This window comes from Helianthus annuus, chromosome 5 (genome assembly GCF_002127325.2).
Source record: "Helianthus annuus cultivar XRQ/B chromosome 5, HanXRQr2.0-SUNRISE, whole genome shotgun sequence".
In the NCBI taxonomy this organism is placed as follows: Eukaryota; Viridiplantae; Streptophyta; class Magnoliopsida; order Asterales; family Asteraceae; genus Helianthus; species Helianthus annuus.
Window position 1 is genome coordinate 136,229,176 of NC_035437.2, and position 18,427 is coordinate 136,247,602.

General features: G+C 44.0%; 1 protein-coding gene across 1 annotated transcript; it reads left to right on the forward strand.

Annotated features, from left to right (window-relative positions):
* The first annotated feature begins 4,000 nt into the window (after positions 1-4,000).
* On the forward strand, positions 4,001-5,051 carry LOC118492171 (protein FAR1-RELATED SEQUENCE 5-like). Its single transcript, XM_035989987.1, has 3 exons — positions 4,001-4,272; positions 4,458-4,746; positions 4,968-5,051. Exons 1-3 carry the CDS (start codon positions 4,097-4,099, stop codon positions 5,049-5,051), a joined length of 549 nt encoding a protein of 182 aa, XP_035845880.1. The 5' UTR covers positions 4,001-4,096.
* The last annotated feature ends 13,376 nt before the right edge of the window (positions 5,052-18,427 follow it).

An 18,427-nucleotide genomic window follows, 5' to 3' on the forward strand; every position in this document is an offset into this window, starting at 1 on the left:
ACATAACCTGAACTTGTTTTGACTCGAACCAAAACAACTTTTTTATGTGACATGTTCTGACGCGAAATGTTACCCGACTCGACACGACCATACGTATTATTAACTATGGTACGTGTTATTAAAAGAAAAATGAATAAAATGAAATTTAAATTTATGTAACACCCCGAAAATATAAATCCTTATATTAGAAATTTAAAGATTTAATAAACAAGAATTAACTAACTAGAAATTTTAACCTAGTTAAAATTACAAGTCTTGAAATAGCTTGCACTAAGTTAAAACAATAGTATTTAAAGCTAGGTGATAAGTGAGGGACTAAACTTGCCAAAACATGAAAGTTAAATGCTGAAATAGTAACAAAAATTACCAAACACACCGTTTGGTGTGTCTGGTCGATCAAGGAAGGAATGGGCGAGTAGGGGTTTGTTCCAAACCCTAAAATCTCCATAAAACTCACAATCGAAGCTATAAATCTGCTCCAAATCAAGTTCTAAACGCGAATTAGTGATCACCTCGTTGTAAGGATCAAAAAGGTATGTAAAATCTTGATATTTTGATCCATCATGAACTCTAGGTTAATGGTGAATAACTGAAATTTAACCTAGATATGTTATGTATGAATGAATCCTGAAGTAATATGATGCTTAGGATTAAACCCTGGATGAATATTTGTGAAAATCATTGCATGATACTTGAAGAAATTACAATCACCATTGTAGGTGATTTATGATATTGTAAAGACTAGACAAACACTAGGATTATGAATTTTAATCTAGTGAAAAGCTGAATTGTATGATGAAATTCAGTAATTTGAAAGTTTAAGTGTGTACAATTTGTTAATTGAAGTGAATTTAGATGTAAATAACAAGTCATGAACTTGGTAATGACTATGTAAAATTTGACCCGCTAGGTGTTTGTTGAAATGCCTAAGTAGGGATTTGGAATGTTAAATTTTGGATGAAAACGCAGATTTGATGAATGTTTATAATAATGCGTTAATACTCATGTAAAGAGTTCTAAACAAGTTGTAAACTGAATTTCCTAGGCAAAGAGTCCGGATCATCAAGCGGACAAGCCGGAGGGAATTCACGGGAGAAAGGCGTGCTCTAAAGGTACGAAATTACCGTTTCGTTACATTAAGATTACTTATTGTTTTTATGTCGTAGTATAAAGCATGGTAAACAAGATAGACCAATATGTCACGAAAGTGACTTTGCGTCTCAAACAAGTAAAATGGGTCAATCATGCGATAGAAAAAGGGGGTCCCTTGATTGGTGCCTAAGTTCTGGCATCCGAACGGGTCAAAACAAGTTTGAGAGTAAATGTGACGAATGGTTATAAACCAAGCGTAAGCCGTGTAGCGGACACGCTAAGCTAGTAGAGAAACTTAACTCCTAATACAGGAGTTAAGGTTCTGATTGGTAAACATGTCAAGTAGTGTAGTTTGACAAACACGAAGCCTTGAATTTAAACATGTACATATTTGCGTAAGCAATCCCTCATGGGGAAAGCGAAACATGATGGCGGTAATAATCAGAACATGAGTATCCTAACCTTGGTTTAGTGATAATCATGTACAAGATTAATTTACTGCAATTTGGGAATAGAATGACAACAACAACAAAGCAAGAAAACATGTACAGTGACCACCGTAAGTTACGGTGATACCGTAACTTACGGTAGCCAATAAAATGCTACGGCGGGACGCTACTGCCTTACGGCAGGTCACAAACTTCCAGGAACCACCGTAACTTACGGTGACCACCGTAGGTTACGGTGGCACCCAGATCCAGAATCAGAATTTCATTATTCTTGGTTGCGTTAATTGGTTTTCAAACACCGTTTTGATTATATTATTATCATCCCAAGACCATAATACTAACATTGGTCTAAAAATGTTCAGTTTTTCAGGTTTTCTCGTAGAAGGGTGATGATCAAGCATTTGTATTTGAACCGAACACTCAAGCGAACGCTTCCGCACTTGATCTTTTGTTTTAAAATTATGTAACAGTTGTAGATTCTACCTTGAATATGGTTGCGTAGGGATATTATCGTGAATGTTATGTGTAGTTATGTTTTCAAATCCTGAAAGTTTTTGTAAACTTCAAATTTGCTATGAAAGGCAAGGTTTTATGTTATTAAATCTAGTGTGTTTAAACTGGGTCTTACAATTTAAAATATAAAATTTAACTAGTTAATAAATATTAAATATTGTCTTATAAACAAAAATTATATTTGTAGAATTTATTAACATTTAAATTTGCATTTACTATTTATATTATTCTAACTAAATATTATTGAGTTAATTACACTGTTAGTCCCTGTGGTTTGTGGATAGTAACAATCTCAGGTACAAATAATTTAAAGTAACATTATGAGGTTAACGTTTGATTTTGTAATATCCTAGGGCGTTAAGTCTAACTGTTGTTAAAAACTAACTGTGAAATTAGGGTATTTTTGTCATTTTAGAACTTAGTACCCAACCTTATGACTTTAGAGAATGCGTAAGGACTAACAACATAAAGAGACAAAATTAAATGTTTGAACTAACAACACCCCTATGGTTAGCCAACTATGAACTTAGGCTTCTAGAAAGAGACGAAATTCCCTATGAAATAGTACGTAAAAAGTTGCTATACATTTCCAACAATATACCAATACCGTTGAAAACTCTGATTTACCGACAATATGTGTCCAAATAATGATATATATATATATATATATATATATATATATATAGGTAAAGAGTATGGTACAAATATGGTTATCGTACATTACATACGCTATATTTTGAGCCGTACACGTGTCCTGATTCATTTTCGGTTTAATAAGGTTAGATCAGGCAATTAACCTAATCATCAGAGGGCAAATTCGTCTCTTCATTCATTCAGCGAGAAGTTCGTTACACTGATATCCCGGTAATTATTATTCAAATCAGTTTCAAATTTTCCATAATTCTCAATTGGCAGTTTTCGTTCTTCTGTGTTAGGGTTTCATTCAATTTGTTTATTTTGATGGATCCACAGAGTAGCACTGGACGAACATATGTTGATTTTGAAGAAAATCGACCGATCGGTGATCATGCTCAATTATCTGCTTATCAGAGAATTTCGATTGAGGATGTTTTAAATCCGCGACCTGCAAATCCAATTCCAATTTCAAGTACAAGTCATGCAAACGAGTGTTCTAATGGTAATTATGTTTATTCAGATATCTAAATTGTTCGTATAGTTGTTTTTTGTTTTAATCGTAGCAATGTTTGTTTGTTGTTGCTTTTTTTTGAAGGTTGAATGTTGATTATACTTTTGTATTGAAAGCAACATGCAGAAATTTCGCATGTTATTACTCTAACAATTCGCATTTGATTTTATTTTTTTATGTATTTCCGCATGTTATTGTATAATAAATCGCATATGTAATTCAGATTGATCAATATCATCATTTCGCATGCTTTGATCATACATTTCGCATGTGTTTTTTATGACGTTTTATGTTTCTGATTTTGATTCTTGTAGATGAAAGGGTTTACACTCCGGAGGTTCAAGCATCAACTACACCTGTTGTTGGAATGCAATTTATCTCTATTGAACAAGCATATGCGTTTTATCAATCATATGCTAAGTTAGCTGGTTTTTCTATTCGGAAAGGTGGTGAAGTATACAGTGGTGGTATAATCAAAACTAAGTATTTTGTTTGTTCTAAAGAGGGACATAAGCCTCTGTGTATTGATGATCATTCGAAGTCAAAAAAGCAATTTAAAACAAGGAACAGGGGGACTATTAGGACTGGATGCAAAGCTTAACTTATGATTTGCACTGTGGATGGTAGATTATATACAGTAAAGAGATTTGTTGATGGGCATAATCATAAGTTTGTATGTCAAAATGATATTCACATGCTGCCAGCTTACAGACAATTGTCAGATGTCCAGGAGGAGATGGTATGGGAACTAGGCACTTTAAACCTTGGTCCTGCCAAAGCTTTCCATATAATGAGGAAACGTTATGGTGGTTTTGAGAACGTTGGTGCCACGGTTGATGATTGCAAAAATTTTAGGAAGCGAATTAATAGCTATATAGGAGAATATGATGCTGATATGGTGATTAATAGGATGACTGACAAAAAACAGTATTTAGCTGATTATTCGTTTGAATATTCTGTTGATGATGGCAAACGGTTAACTGGTTTGTTCTGGGCTGATGGTTTATGCAAGCTTAACTATATGGAATTTGGGGATGTGATATCGTTCGATGCAACTTTCAAGACAAACAGGTAAGTGTTTCACAGACAAACATGTTTGTTACTGATTTTCGCATGTTTGTTTGCTAATGAGCGTTCAATATCGCATGTGTAGACAATAGAGTGGTGTTGAATATATCGCATGCTATATTTCTGGTTTCGCATATGATTTTTAGTAATTCGCATATCATAAACGTGATTTCGCATGTGTTGATCAGGTACAAGATGGTGTTTGTTCCGTTCACTGGCATTGACAACCACTGTCGAAATGTAACAGTCTCAGCTGGGTTGTTGGCATCAGAGAGTATTGAATCATATAAATGGCTTCTGAATTCATTTTTAAGGTCATTTGGTCGGCAGCCAAATGTTGTAGTGACGGATCAAGACCCTGCTATGAAACAGGCTATTGAGGAGGTTTTCCCTATTAGCAGACACAGATTGTGTATGTGGCACATAATGAAAAAAGTGGCAGATAAGTATAGCATGCAATATTTTTGTGTTTTGTTGGTGTTATTTTTTTTATTATAGTTTTTTGTTATAGGCTGATATAAAAAGCATTTATTGTTATAGGTTGGACACGAGTTGTGCAATAATGATGAGTTTAAAAGGAGGATGTGCGACATTGTTTGGACTGATTCGATTGAGCCCGAATTATTCGAGAGACAGTGGAAGTTGGTGATGATTGAGTTCGGTCTTACTGAAAACAAATGGATTGATGATATGTTTAGGATGAGATCCATGTGGATTCCGGCTTTTTACCGGCACGAGCCAATGTCGGGTCTTATGAGAACAACTTCAAGATCAGAGAGTGAGAACCATTTTTTTTGTCAGGTTGCTAATTCACAACTCACACTCGTAGAGTTTATGAATCATTTTGATGGTGCAATAGATGTACAAAGGTTCAATCATAGAAAAAAATGATCATATTTCAAGATATACTGAGCCAGCTGATTGGAGTCAAACTACCTTGGAAAAAGATGCTGCTAAGATCTACACCAGGTCTATATTTTTTGATCAGCAATTAGAGATACATGGAACAATTTCCAAATGTTTGCCAATGGACACCAAAGTTGAAGGTCCACGTATCAGAATATTGTTGAAGGACTTTAAAGCACATGGAGATGGTTTATTGGAGGTATTTTACATGTTTTTTAGGACATGCGAATTTGTTACATTACACATGCGATTTTATTTTATTCATTTACATAATTTTTTAGACATGCGAAATTGTTATGTTTCACATGCGATTTTAATTTTATTCAGTTACATGATTGTTTAGACATGCGAAATTGTTATTTTATACATGCGATTTTAAATTTTATAATTTTTTTTGGTTATTTCTAGGTGTGGTTCAAGAATCTTGAAAATGATGTAACTGCACAGTGTAGCTGTTTGCGTTTTGAGCAGTATGGGCTGCTATGCAAACACATATATTTTCTTTTCAAGATGTTTGGTGTTAAAGAAATTCCAAACAAATATGTTACGAAGAGATGGACGAAGGATGTGGTGCCCAATGAGTTAAATGTGAAGTACAATCTAAATATTGGTGGTAAGGATGTGCAACACAAGGCTAAACGGATTGCTCGTGAAATCATCCACACAGGGGAGTATTTGGTTAGTAATTTGATTTCCGACCTTGATCAACTTGTCTTAGTGAGGGATCAAATGATGCAGCTTAAAGAGAGAGTTGACCAGAGTCGCATAACCAAGCAACTTGATCCAAAATTTGACTGATTTTCAAAGTTGATTGGTTATCAACAACCAGTAACTAATGCTCCCCCTACTGCTCGTGTGCCAGCTGGTATAAGAAACAAAGGCCACGACTCGCATAGAAGGATTAAATCGAAGAAGGAACAAATGATCAGCCGCAAAGGGAAAAGGTCAAGGACATATAGCGTATGCAATGAAAAAGGTCATGACATTCGGACTTGCGACGAGCTTAAAGCCAAACAACAAGGTAAACAGGGAAAAAAAGAAGATGAAGGGTGTCCAGATTGAAAATGTTGGGAGAGACAAAGACAATGAGGTTGAAGACGACGAAAAGGAAGATGACTGAAGGGGTATGGTCCCAAAAAGCCGCGCAAACCTCCATCAAGGGTGCGCGGGGAACCATACTCCTTATTTTTAATAAACTTCCTACCACGAGCTTCGCGCGAGTAACACCACTTTCCTGCTCTACGTCGCGAGAGGGCTCGCTCACAAGAAGCTCCGATATCAGCACTTAGCATACTAAAGGAGCACACAAGCATACTAACCCGCGCGGGTTAGTTAGATGCTCAGCAAGAACCACACAGGGAGGCAGCGCAAGGCTGCCCCCGGTGGTACACAAGGTACAAGTGGCAGTAAAAAAGAGCCAATGAGCGTCCAGCAGGCTCTGTTCAATCGTGCGCCACGATCGTCTGGCAAGAAGTACTTAAGGACGCCTAAGTGGCACCAATCAGAGGACGGAGACATCTGTCCCACGATCTCCACTTGTCTGCTGATGGCAGAAGAACAGCAGGGCCGACAACAATGACACGTGGCTCCAATTAAGGTGCGCCAGCGCCGAAGAACTTCTAGAAGCCACTAAACGGTCGACACTAGCGAGACAAAGAGCATATCCGTTATGTTGTCCATTTCCGGCCCAAGGCCCATCAGCCCATATCCTCTTACACCTCTCCGGCTATAAATAGAGACCTCATTCCACAGGTTAAATATTCTATTCCCTCTACTCTCACTCTTAATACTTAATTATCCTCCCAAAGCAGTCGCTTATTCTCACGCCGGAGCCCGGTTAAGAGGGAAACCCCCACATTCCCCTCTTGACGAGTAACGGCGTCCTGTATTAAACATCAAAGTCGGAGCTCAGATATTCATTAGAAGATTAACCACTATGGTAGAAACATAAACCAAACTGATTAGTCCCCATAATTAGTTCAGTGTTTCTTCATTGGCGCCCACCGGTTTTTTCTATAACCATCTTCATCTTCTTTTTCTGAGTTTTTGACATCTTTCGTCCTTCGATCATGACTGGTCAAGGAATCATCCACGAGTTCGGCTTCGGAGCCAACTCTAACGCGGCGTTGGGTGAAGGAATCCAAAACCTCCAAGCCCAGCAAATCGAAGAAATTGGTGAAGTCGAAGTAACCAATACTGGGGGCCCGCGTGGGAGCATCACCCGCATCACTCAGACGGTCACTCCAGGGAATAACGGCGAGGGACCTTCAAACCTAACACCACCTCAGAATGTTTCAGCGTTGCTAGGGCTACCAGAAGGCGAAACTCCAGCCTCATGGTATGCCAAGAATATCGCCACAATAAACGCAGCGTACCAATCTCTGATTGCGCAGCAAGCAGTCTTGACGGCAGAACCGTCCTTGGTCACTCCTCAAAGTCAGGGGGCGCGCCAGATGCCCCCACCGCCAAATCTCCAAGGCAGAACTAACAGGCCACCCTCCACCAGGCGTCTAAGCGTGCAGGACACGCGCGACACAAGGGGAGAAACGGAAAGCTACTACGACTATCCGTCAAACCTTCAAAGAGGTCCTGTTCATAGCCGGCTCACGCCGCGCAACATGAACAACGAATGGGAAGAGACAGACCCAAATGATCCAACTTGGGAAGACGACGAAGGCTCGTCAGTCTTCAACCGCTTGCAGAGGAATCACGAGTACTTCAAACCGCGACAGCATGTCGGGTATACAGAAGAAGCTGAAAGGGATTTCCGCCTGGCCTACAGGCCAGCGGAAGCTGCGGAGCATTCGAAATTCATCCCGAAAATCGCACTAGCGCCGCTTTCAAGAGAAAAGTTACCTCCGACTGTCGGAAAGTTCAACGGATTGACTGATCCGGGTGATCACGTCAGAACTTTCACCAGTGTAGGTTGCTTGGGTGGTTGGAACATGCCTATGTGGTGTCACTTGTTTATTCAAACCCTTACCGGGGCTTCTCGCGCCTGGTTCGACAGCCTTCCACCAGGGAAGATCAAATCATGGGTAAATTTCAAGACACAGTTTTTGAGCTACTTCAGCCAACAACGACGCTACCAGCGTGACACTGCTGAAGTAGAAGATATCTGGCGAAGGGATGGTGAAGGTCTGGAAGATTTCATCACCCGTTTTAACAAGGAATGTTTGGAGATAGGCGGCGTAAGCGAACAACTCATGCGTTGTCATTTCAAGAAAGCCATTCGCTGTGATAGTCTCATCAGAACTATCACAGGCAAAGACGGAATGCCAAAAGAATGGGATAAACTCATGGAAGCCGCAAAAATTGTTGCGCAAACTGAAGAATCACTCGCTAGGAACAAAAGTTATCACTCTTAAGATCGATTCTCCAGAGGGAACACGCGCGACAACAACAGGCGCAACAGATACAAGGGTAATGATTGGAAGTCTGGGAGACCAAGGGGCCATGATGAAAGACCGCGCTATAAGGAGGACGCGTGTGAAACAATAGACCGGATCGGTTACAGGAAAGCAGTTAAAGATGATAATCGTGACAAGCATTGGACTCCGCTCATAAAAACGCCAAAAGAGGTACTGATGACGGAGAACCATGATTTCAAGGCTCCCAGACCTATGACAAACAAGAAGGGGCAAGACCCCAACTTGTACTGTGATTTTCATAAAGACTCAGGGCACTTGACCGATGATTGCTATAGTTTGCGCCAAGAGATCAAGAAAGCGCTAAAGAGTGGTAAGCTAAGCCACTTGGTGAAGAACGTGCGCAAAGAAACTCGTCAGCACCAATGCCACGACGAAGGAAATCACAAGAAAGTCCGACGCTTAGAGACCCACATGGTCAACGGACCGAGATACAGCGCAAAAGAGAAAGGCAAGCGCCCCTATGAGCCTTCTTGGCAAGAGCAACAGGTCATTTTCCCGGTAGTGCGCGGCGGTCCTCGCGCCACACGACCCGTCGTCATTACCGGTATCATCGGCCATTATGAAACGGAGTACATATTCATTGATCCAGGAAGTACAGCCGACATCATTTATGAACAGTGTTTTAACCAATTTGATGAAGAGGACAAAGCGAGACTCGAGCCAGTTGATTATCCTTTGTCCGGATTTTGCAACGAGATGGTTTTTCCACTTGGTCAAATCAACTTCCCCGTCACGCTGTCTGACGGGAAGCATTCAAGAACAACAAGCGTGAATTTCATGGTGATGCCCGTCAAGTCGAGGCATGATGTGTTAATTGGGAGGGAAACCCAAGGCGAGCTGAACATGGTTACTTCAACTCCCCATTTAGCGATAGGGTTCCCAACCAAGACGGGAGTGGCAATCATCTACGCCAAGAAAGAAGTAATGTCAACTGAAGAATTGCGCCCAGCAAAAGCGGCGAAGGTTTCCACAACCGAGCCCGAAAAATGGGTTTTAAACCGCAAATACCCAGAGCAAACAGTGACAATTGGCCACGCCATTTCGTCAGACATCCGAACGCGTTTAAAGCAATTATTGTTCCGAAATATGGATATCTTTGCCTGGACCCCGGCAGACATGACCGGCGTCCCGCGCAACATAACCGAACATTGCTTAAACACTTACCCCTCTGTTGAGCCAAAGGTCCAAAGAAGGCGCAGCTTAGGAGCAGACAAAACGAAAGCAATGAATGAACAAGTATGTGAGCTGCTCAAGGCTGGGATTTTACGAGAAGTGCGTTATCAGAGTTGGGTCGTGAACCCGGTAATGGTGGAAAAGTCGAACGGTGGATGGCGAATGTGTGTAGATTATACCGATCTCAACAAGGCATGCCCTAAAGATTGCTATTCTTTGCCCGAGATCGATAAAAAGATAGACTCTCTCGCGCCATATAGATGGAAGTGTTTCTTGGATTGCTACAAGGGTTATCATCAAGTCCAGATGAAGCTCGAAGATGAGGAAAAGACAGCTTTTAGAACCGATCTTGGAATCTTTTGTTACACAAAGATGCCATTCGGTCTGAAAAATGCTGGCGCAACATACCAATGCTTGATGGACAAGACCTTCGCGGGGGACATCGGAAAGCACATTGAAGTTTACATCGATGATCTAGTGGTTAAAAGTCCCGAAGAGGACCAAATGTTGAAGGACATCGAAAAAACTTTCAATTCATTGCGCAGTGTAAATATGAAGCTGAATCCAGCCAAGTGTTCTTTTGGCATGGAAGAAGGGAAGTTTTTAGGCTTCATAGTCACAAACGGCGGTTTTAAAGTGAACCCAGAGAAAGTCCAAGCCATAGAGCGAATGCCATCGCCGCGAACAATCAAAGAGATGCAACGTTTGGCCGGCCGCCTGGCCGCGCTTAACCGTTTCCTTTCCAATCACCCCGCGAAGTCGTACCCCTTTATCAGTACGTTGCGCAACTGTGTGAAGAAACAAGAGTTCAAATGGACCCCCAAGGCAGAGACAGCTTTTCAGCAAATGAAGGAATGTTTGATCGAGCTCCCTACCCTGACTACACCATTCGAAAAAGAACCACTCGTACTGTACTTTTCTTCTTCGGATAAGGCAGTAGGGTCAGTATTACTAGTAGAGAGAAATGGAGTCCAAACTCCAATCTATTACGTCAGCAGGGTACTCACTGACCCGGAAACAAGATATTCCACGATGGAAAAATTGGTTCTCGCGCTACTACACGCCTCCCGACGGCTGCGCAGATATTTTACAGGGCATGTGATAACCGTGCTTACCAACTTCCATATCGGCACGATACTGCAGAAACCAGAAACGTCCGGGCGGTTAGCAAAATGGGCCATAGAGCTGGGAGGCCACAACATTTTGTACAGGCCGCGCCCAGCCATCAAGGGCCAAGTCCTTGCGGACTTCATCACAGAAGTCCCAGTTGCTAAAATCAAAGAATGTGAGCTGATAGAGACCCCTGAAAAAGACACGGCAAATGAGACTTGGGTGCTTTATACCGATGGGGCATCAAATGAGGACGACGCGGGAGCAGGACTGCGCCTTGTGAGCCCTGAGAATCATGAATTTACTTACGCCATCAAGTTGGACTTTAAAAACACCAACAACGAGGCGGAGTATGAAGCATTTCTGGCAGGCTTACGCCTCGCCATCAAAATGGGAGCTAAAAATTTACAAGCACGCGTTGATTCATTCCTGATAGCCAGCCAAGTTAACGGTATATACGATGCAAAGGGCGAGGTTATGGCCCTATATCTAGAGCAAGCGAAAGAATTGCTTCAGCAGTTCCAGTCTCACAAGGTAGTCCACATCAATCGCTCTGAGAACAAACCAGCTGATGCCTTGAGCAAGCTTGCTTCAACTTCCTTTCAACACCTTGCTAAAGATGTAAGAATCGAAGTACTCAAGAATCCATCAGTCTTGTTGCGACAAGTAAACGTGATCGAGATGGGGCAACCATCCTGGATGACCCCTATAATCCAATATTTGCTAGAGGGGATACTCCCTGAAAACAGAGCAGAGGCGAGGAAGATCCAAAACAAGGCCCTGCATTACGAAATGAATGGCGGTATTCTGTACCGAAAATCCTTCTTGGGGCCATTACTGCGCTGTGTGGACCCCCAAGATGCCAATTACCTGATAAGGGAGATCCAAGAAGGGATCTGCGGCATCCATGCAGGTCCACGCATGGTTGTCGCAAAAATTATGAACGCCGGATATTACTGGCCAGGGATGCACGTTGATGCCCTGAAGGAATTGCGCAAGTGCGATTCCTGTCAGAGACACTCTCCTAAAACCCTGCGCCCCAAAAACGATCTTATCCCTGTATCCACTGCTTGGCCTTTTCAGCAGTGGGGCATTGACATGGTGGGATCCTTCCCAGAGGCTCCTGGCGCCGTAAAATTCATAATAGTAGCCGTGGATTACTTCACAAATGGGTGGAGGCCAAAGCTCTAGCTTCAACTACAGCTATGATGGTGCGCAAGTTCATTTGGGAACACATCATCTGCAGGTTCGGCCTACCACTAAAGATTGTAACCGATAACGGTACTAACTTTGCGTCTGAAGACCTCCAGAAGTGGATGAAAGAGATGAAAATCGAACACACTTTCTCCTACGTTGCACATCCTCAAGGCAATGGGCACGTGGAAAGTGTGAACAAGTGTATCGTCGATGGGATAAAGGCCCGACTGGGCACAAAGCGAAGAGGCTGGGTGGATGAGCTCCCGAGTATCTTGTGGGCTCACCGAACCATGCCAAAGACAAGTACCGGCAAAACCCCGTTTAGCCTAGTCTATGGCTCAGAGGCGGTTATCCCGGCGGAAGTTGGCCTGCCCTCCCCACGCTTGACAGCAGTCAACGCAATCGACAATGAGGCAGAGCGACGTCTTGACCTGGATTTGTTGGAAGAAAGGCGCGAAATCACGCGAATCAGAGAAGCCAAGTACAAAACACAACTGGAGAAGTACTACAACACAAGAGTCCGCATCTGTACCTTAACTCTAGGAGAATACGTCTTCCGAGACAATGAAGCGTCAAATGCCGAACGCCCAGGGAAACTAACACCCAAATGGGAAGGCCCATACTTGATCCACGAAGTGCTAGGCAAAGGGGCTTACAAGTTACGTACCCTAGATGGCCACATCTTACCGCGAACGTGGAATGCGCAACAACTGCGCAAATGCTATATGTAATTTACCTCGGCCTTGAGCCTTTAACCGCTACTATCGGCCACGCGCCTTTTTACTTTCCTATGTTGGCTATACGCCCTTAACCATTAATGTATGTTGGCCTAAGCGCCCATTTCCAAGTCAATGAAATCATACGACATGTCTATTACTTCTTTCGTTACAAATGCATGTTAAACTTCTGATTAGCACGAAAACACTCCAGCAACTTACAAGCTCTCAAACAAGAACGCCTCCAAGGTCCTCCGCGAACAAAGCGCGAGACCGGGCAGTTCTACTCACTCGAAGAGACTTCCATTTATTCGAGCTAATTTAACCTAAGTTTTTAACAACAGTGCAATAATTGTAACGGGAAAGAACAAGCAACTTTCATTCAATTTAAAAAGCGCGACCGCGCAACAGTGTACATTCAAAACAAATAAAAAATTACAAGGCACAACGCCTTTCGACAAAGCCTATTCAAGTTCATCATGTTGATCACCATCATCATCGCCATCATCACCGTTTCCGCCGTCATCACCACCGTTTCCACCGTCATCACCAGCTGGCTCCTCCTCATCCGATAGTTCAACAGTGACCAGTGGATCGAGAATGGCCTTGAGGCGCTGACACCAATCGTCTTTCTTTAGAGCCTCCACAACTAAGTCCATTACAGGCAATGTAAGGTTATCATAAGCGCTCTCAGCACGCCTCAACTCGGCATTAGCCTGGTCGGTCACCGAACAATGGCTCACGTCAAACTCTTGTCCAAACATCTCCTCGACGTGTTGGAAACATTCCAGATACCCTCCTCAATGACCTACTGCGCGCGCAGCATCTGTCAGAGCAGCAACGGCGCGATCTAGCTCCCCAGCGTTGAGGATAGAGTTGGCAACCTATAACGAAAACCGAATATTAAAGACAACTCCTAGCAAATTAAGCATACAAAAATATATAAGTACAGACTTACCAGCACTACTCCGCGACTGCGCACCCACTCGGCCTCAGAGACAAGTGTATCAACGATGCCTTGCGCCTCAAAGTAGTTAGTCTGCGCTACATTAAGGGCGGCGGTACTAACAGCGCGCGCCTCTTCAGCTGTGGCAGCCTTAACCTTCTCCGCTTCGAGGTCGATTTCCAAGGACTCGCATCTATCAATCTGGTCGTTCAGCCGGCGTTTCAGCTCAGCGATCTCGACATCCTTGGCCTGTAGATCCTTATCTTTGCTGGACAACTGCAACTTCACGTCAGCCAACTCTACCTGAAAGGCGACAAAAGACTTAGGCTATTTTGCAAACAGCATGGAAAGAAAGGAAATAAGTTTTACAAACCTCAATCTGCTGCTTGGCAGCCTGGGCAGCCTGCGCATCCTCAACCTTCGCAATGAGATCAACAATCTTGGCTTCAAGCTCAACAATCTTGTTGCGAGCCGCGAACGCGCGCTCATTATCTTTCTCACAGATGCGCTTAAACTCGGCCTTCTCCTTGGCCAGTTGTTGTTCGGCAGCTTGGAGTTTATTTTTCAGGCCCTCACGCCCCCATTCCTCCGCTTTCTTGTCCGCATCAAACTTGGCCTTCTCCTCATCAAAGGCGGCTTTGGACTTCTCAAAGTCGCTGATACGCTTCAACATCCGCTCGCGATAACTCTCCCAGTCCGCTCGCTCCCTAACCATCGTTCGCCACTCGCAAACAATTTGATGATTAGCGGCGCGAGTATTGGCCTCCCCGATCACATACGTTCGATACAAGCTCTCGTGGGTCTTCGCCCTCTGCCGATTAACCTCACCAGGAGTGAAAGAGTTTAAGAACCAATCGCGGCAGGGTCCAAATTCTTGAAAAGTGTCCCTTTGCTTCAAACTCCAGGGAGCTTGGTGAGGAGCGCTACCACGTTATTCCTCGGTATAGCTTTTGTAATAGATATCACCAAGGGTATCCTTCGCCCCAATAACCTGTGGGTTATAGCCCCCAGCCCCACCAGAGCTTGCGCCACTAGAAACATACCGACCCGACCCCTTGGTAGAAACTATCTTTGTGCGATCAAGAACCTCAGGCTCTTTCCTCCTCTCATGACCCTTCATGATCTCAAAATCCGGAACATTGACAGGCCTTTCCATAGCCTTTTTCTGCTCTCTCTCCCTCTCCACATCAGAGGCTTTCTTTCTCTTCGCCTCTTCAGCCCTCTTCTCTTCCTCAGCTTCTTTCCTCTTTGCCTCTTCGGGCCTCCTATCTTCCTCAGCTTTCCTCTTTTTCTCTTCCTCAATCTTCTTCCGACGCTCCTCAGCTTTTCTCTGCGCCTCAGCAGCCTTCGCCACATCCTTCTCAGCAACATTTTTCTCCTTAGCAGACTCAACCCCAGCAGTCTGGGGAGATTTAATGATAATCTTCGGCCTCTTCGGCTCTGGCTCAGTAAATGTAACCCCCCTTCTCAGGGGTTTTCTTCTTGATCTCTGCAGAAACCAAGTAATTAAGCAAAGAAAATTACAATTAGGAAGAGAAGTCAAGAGCTTACCAGGAGAAAATCTATATAGAGAGCGCAAGTTGCTCGTTTTCCCAACCAAGGGAATCGCACCAACCACCGATGCGGAAGCCACACCAGTGGTGGTCTCGCTTCTAACTCTTTTTCTGCTGATCAACTGTGCAGCAGCCTCCTCTTCTTCATGCGCGGCAGTGGAAGGAGTTGCACCAGCATCAGGTTACGAGAACCCGCGCTTCCAGAGCTCCTTGAACCACCCGCTCCAGTCTTCGTCTCAGCTGCGCGCGATAAGCCTTTAAGTGAATCACTAATTATCACATAATCCTTTAAATCACTCTGTCGAAGGCGAACAGTACCTTTACCAGCTGCACCAGCGGTTGCGCGACTACTACCAGCCCCCTTACTGGTCACCTCGGGATCCAAGTTGATTTTCTTCTTCTTTTTCAAGGGTTTTTTCTTCTTCTCTTCTGGGTCAACCCCCAAGTCGCGCAACACACCTGCAAAGATGTTAGACCACGGACTTAGCTCGCCGTTTGAAGACCCTACAGACTCCTCGCTGGAAAGATAGAAAACCTCTTTCCCAGCAGAAGTCACAGAGCACAAAGGACGAGGTTTAGGGAATTGCGCAGCTTCGGTTGCAGTAGGCGGCGAGGCAAATGCATCAGCAACCGGGTACATGAAATTGCTTCTAATCTGCTCATACCAGCTTTCCTCATCATCGAGAAGGGGGCGCATGCCCATGGATCCCCCAAAAGTAGCAAAGGCAGCTTGGTATAGTTGCGCCTCTGCGCATCAAAACGCATAAATAAAATAGAGCAGGAGACATACAACAAGGGAAAGTAGGAAAATAACTGACCTTGATCACCAATCTTCAGAACAGGCACTTCCTTGCTGTCCGGTGACCACTGGTCACTCATGCGCGCCGCCACCAATACATTTTCCCCAAACACCCGGTTAGGGGTAGGGGTCAATTGTTGATACCACCGTTCATGTTTTGGGATCAGAAGATCCTCTTTCAGCACCGGCTCGCTCCAATCTCTGAAGGGCATGGCAATCGGAAGCACCTCTTCTCGAATAAAGAAAAATTTGGGTTTCCAATCGTGGAAACTCTTCGGTGGGTTTAACAAGATCTTCTTTGCAGCACCACGGCTGGCAAACGAGAAGAAGCCCATCGTCCGTTGAAGCTGATAGAAGGCCCAGAACTTCTCAACAGATGGCTCGATGCCATGAGCTCGGCATAAAAACTCAAAATGACGAACCCTAACCATTCCAGGAGGACTCATCTGGGAAATATGGAAGTTGTAGTGATGCAATATATTCCCCATGAATTCGTCGCCAGCAGCCTAAAGTTGCCTTGAAGAAAAAAATCTTCAAACAACGTCATGTAGCCCGGCGGTGCGTCAGCTGACGTCTGATTTTGAGCCGGGTACCGTGCATCCCACTCCGGTGGAAACTGGAAGCTCCTAACAATTTGCTCAAATAGTCCAAGATCCCACCGGAGAACGGGAACAGGACCCTCTTCTCCAGAAACACCCTCCTGATGTTCTTCAGTCATCGTGAATAAAGATCCAAGTTTCTGGAAAAACTTGAAGATGTGAAGAAAAATCTTGAAGATCTGCTACAAGATTTGAAGATTCAAAGAGACGAAACGAGAGAGATGGAAATAGTAGAAGAAAAGTGAGAACCTCTCACATCTCTTCGGATATATATACCCATCGCATTTAATGCGATGGGTAAACGTGCCGCTTTCGCCGCTAAGCTGACCAATGAGAGGCTGCCATGTCACGCGTAAAAGCAGGGGTGACGGTTACCACGCGCGCGTGGGCCTCACTCTCCTGACACGAAGTGCAACCGTCACAGTCGGCATGATGACATCCGTGCCAGGGGTCAACTCAGACGTCGCAATCAGCGACTTATCTCACCAACTTGCCAGAGTTCAAATTTCGAAGTTTTTCCCGCCATAAAATTACAATTAGCTTCATGCAAAAGCTACCAAGGCTGCGCAAGTTAACATCGCCTTAACAACACTTCGCGCCTGCTCAGAGAACCAATGAATCACCTGGAACGTACCTTGGTAGCCGCGCAGTTGAAAACAAAGAACGTACCGTTCACCACTTCGTTGTCATCTTGCGCCTCAACAGCATTCATGTTAAAAGCTCGTCCACGAGCCTGAGCTTGAATTGGGTTTGCATTTATCAACCTTGGACACTGGTTGCGGAAGTGGGTCAGATCCCCACAGTTGTAACAAGCGCCTGGGGGAAAGTGAGGTCGTGCTGCTTGACCTTGTTGCTGAGCGAGAGGCTGGGCAACTTGTTGAGCCGGGTTTTGAGCTACCCGATTCTGATTGACAGGAATGCGGCATGTAGCAGCGAGATGACCAGATCTTCCGCAGTTGGTGCATTGACGGCACTGATGGTGTGGTTGATGATGTCCGTTACACCTGTTGCACAGAGGTGCATTGCCAAAGTACGGTTTCTTGGCAGGAGGTTGCGCAGGCTGATTTTGAGCAGCTTGAGCCTGAGTAGTAACGGCATAGTTCTGGGAAGCCTTCCGCTTCCTCGAACCCCTCGAAGAACCCGCATCACTCCCCTTCTTGTTCTTTCCTTTCTTGCTATCCTTCTTATCAGAATCCTGCTTCTTACCCTTCTTGTCACCCTTCCGATGCAACTTACCCTTTCGAATCTGAGATTCAGTCAATGTTGCAGATAGCTCGATTGCCTGACGAACAGTGGTAGGCTTACTACCAGTAACGATGTCTTGCACAGAGTCAGGTAGACCATCGATGTATCTCTCGATAGCTTTATCAAGTGGGGTAACCATTGTTGGGCATAACAAGCTCAACTCTTCGAACCTGTCAGTATATGCCCGGTGCTCACCACTAAACTGCTTTAGATCATCAAACTCCCTTTCCAGCGCTCGCAATTCATGACGAGGACAGAACTCACTCATCATGAGAGTCCTTAACTCAGCCCATGTTTGTGCTAAAGCGACTTCAGCACCACGATCTCTCATAACCCCGTTCCACCATGTCAACGCCCTTTTCTGAAAAACACTAGAAGCAAACTCGACCTTGCGATTATCAGGACACTGAACATGACGAAAAGTATTCTCAATGCTCTCAAACCATTGAATGAGCCCAGTTGCCCCCTCAGTACCACTGAACT

Excerpts from the sequence above, each read along its gene's own strand:
- LOC118492171 (XM_035989987.1), top strand. The coding sequence starts at position 4,097 with ATGGTGATTAATAGGATGACTGACAAAAAACAGTATTTAGCTGATTAT. Across the intron at positions 4,273-4,457 it reads GCAACTTTCAAGACAAACAG|GTACAAGATGGTGTTTGTTC; the intron begins GTAAGTGTTTCA and ends TGTGTTGATCAG. Across the intron at positions 4,747-4,967 it reads AATATTTTTGTGTTTTGTTG|GATGAGATCCATGTGGATTC; the intron begins GTGTTATTTTTT and ends TGATATGTTTAG.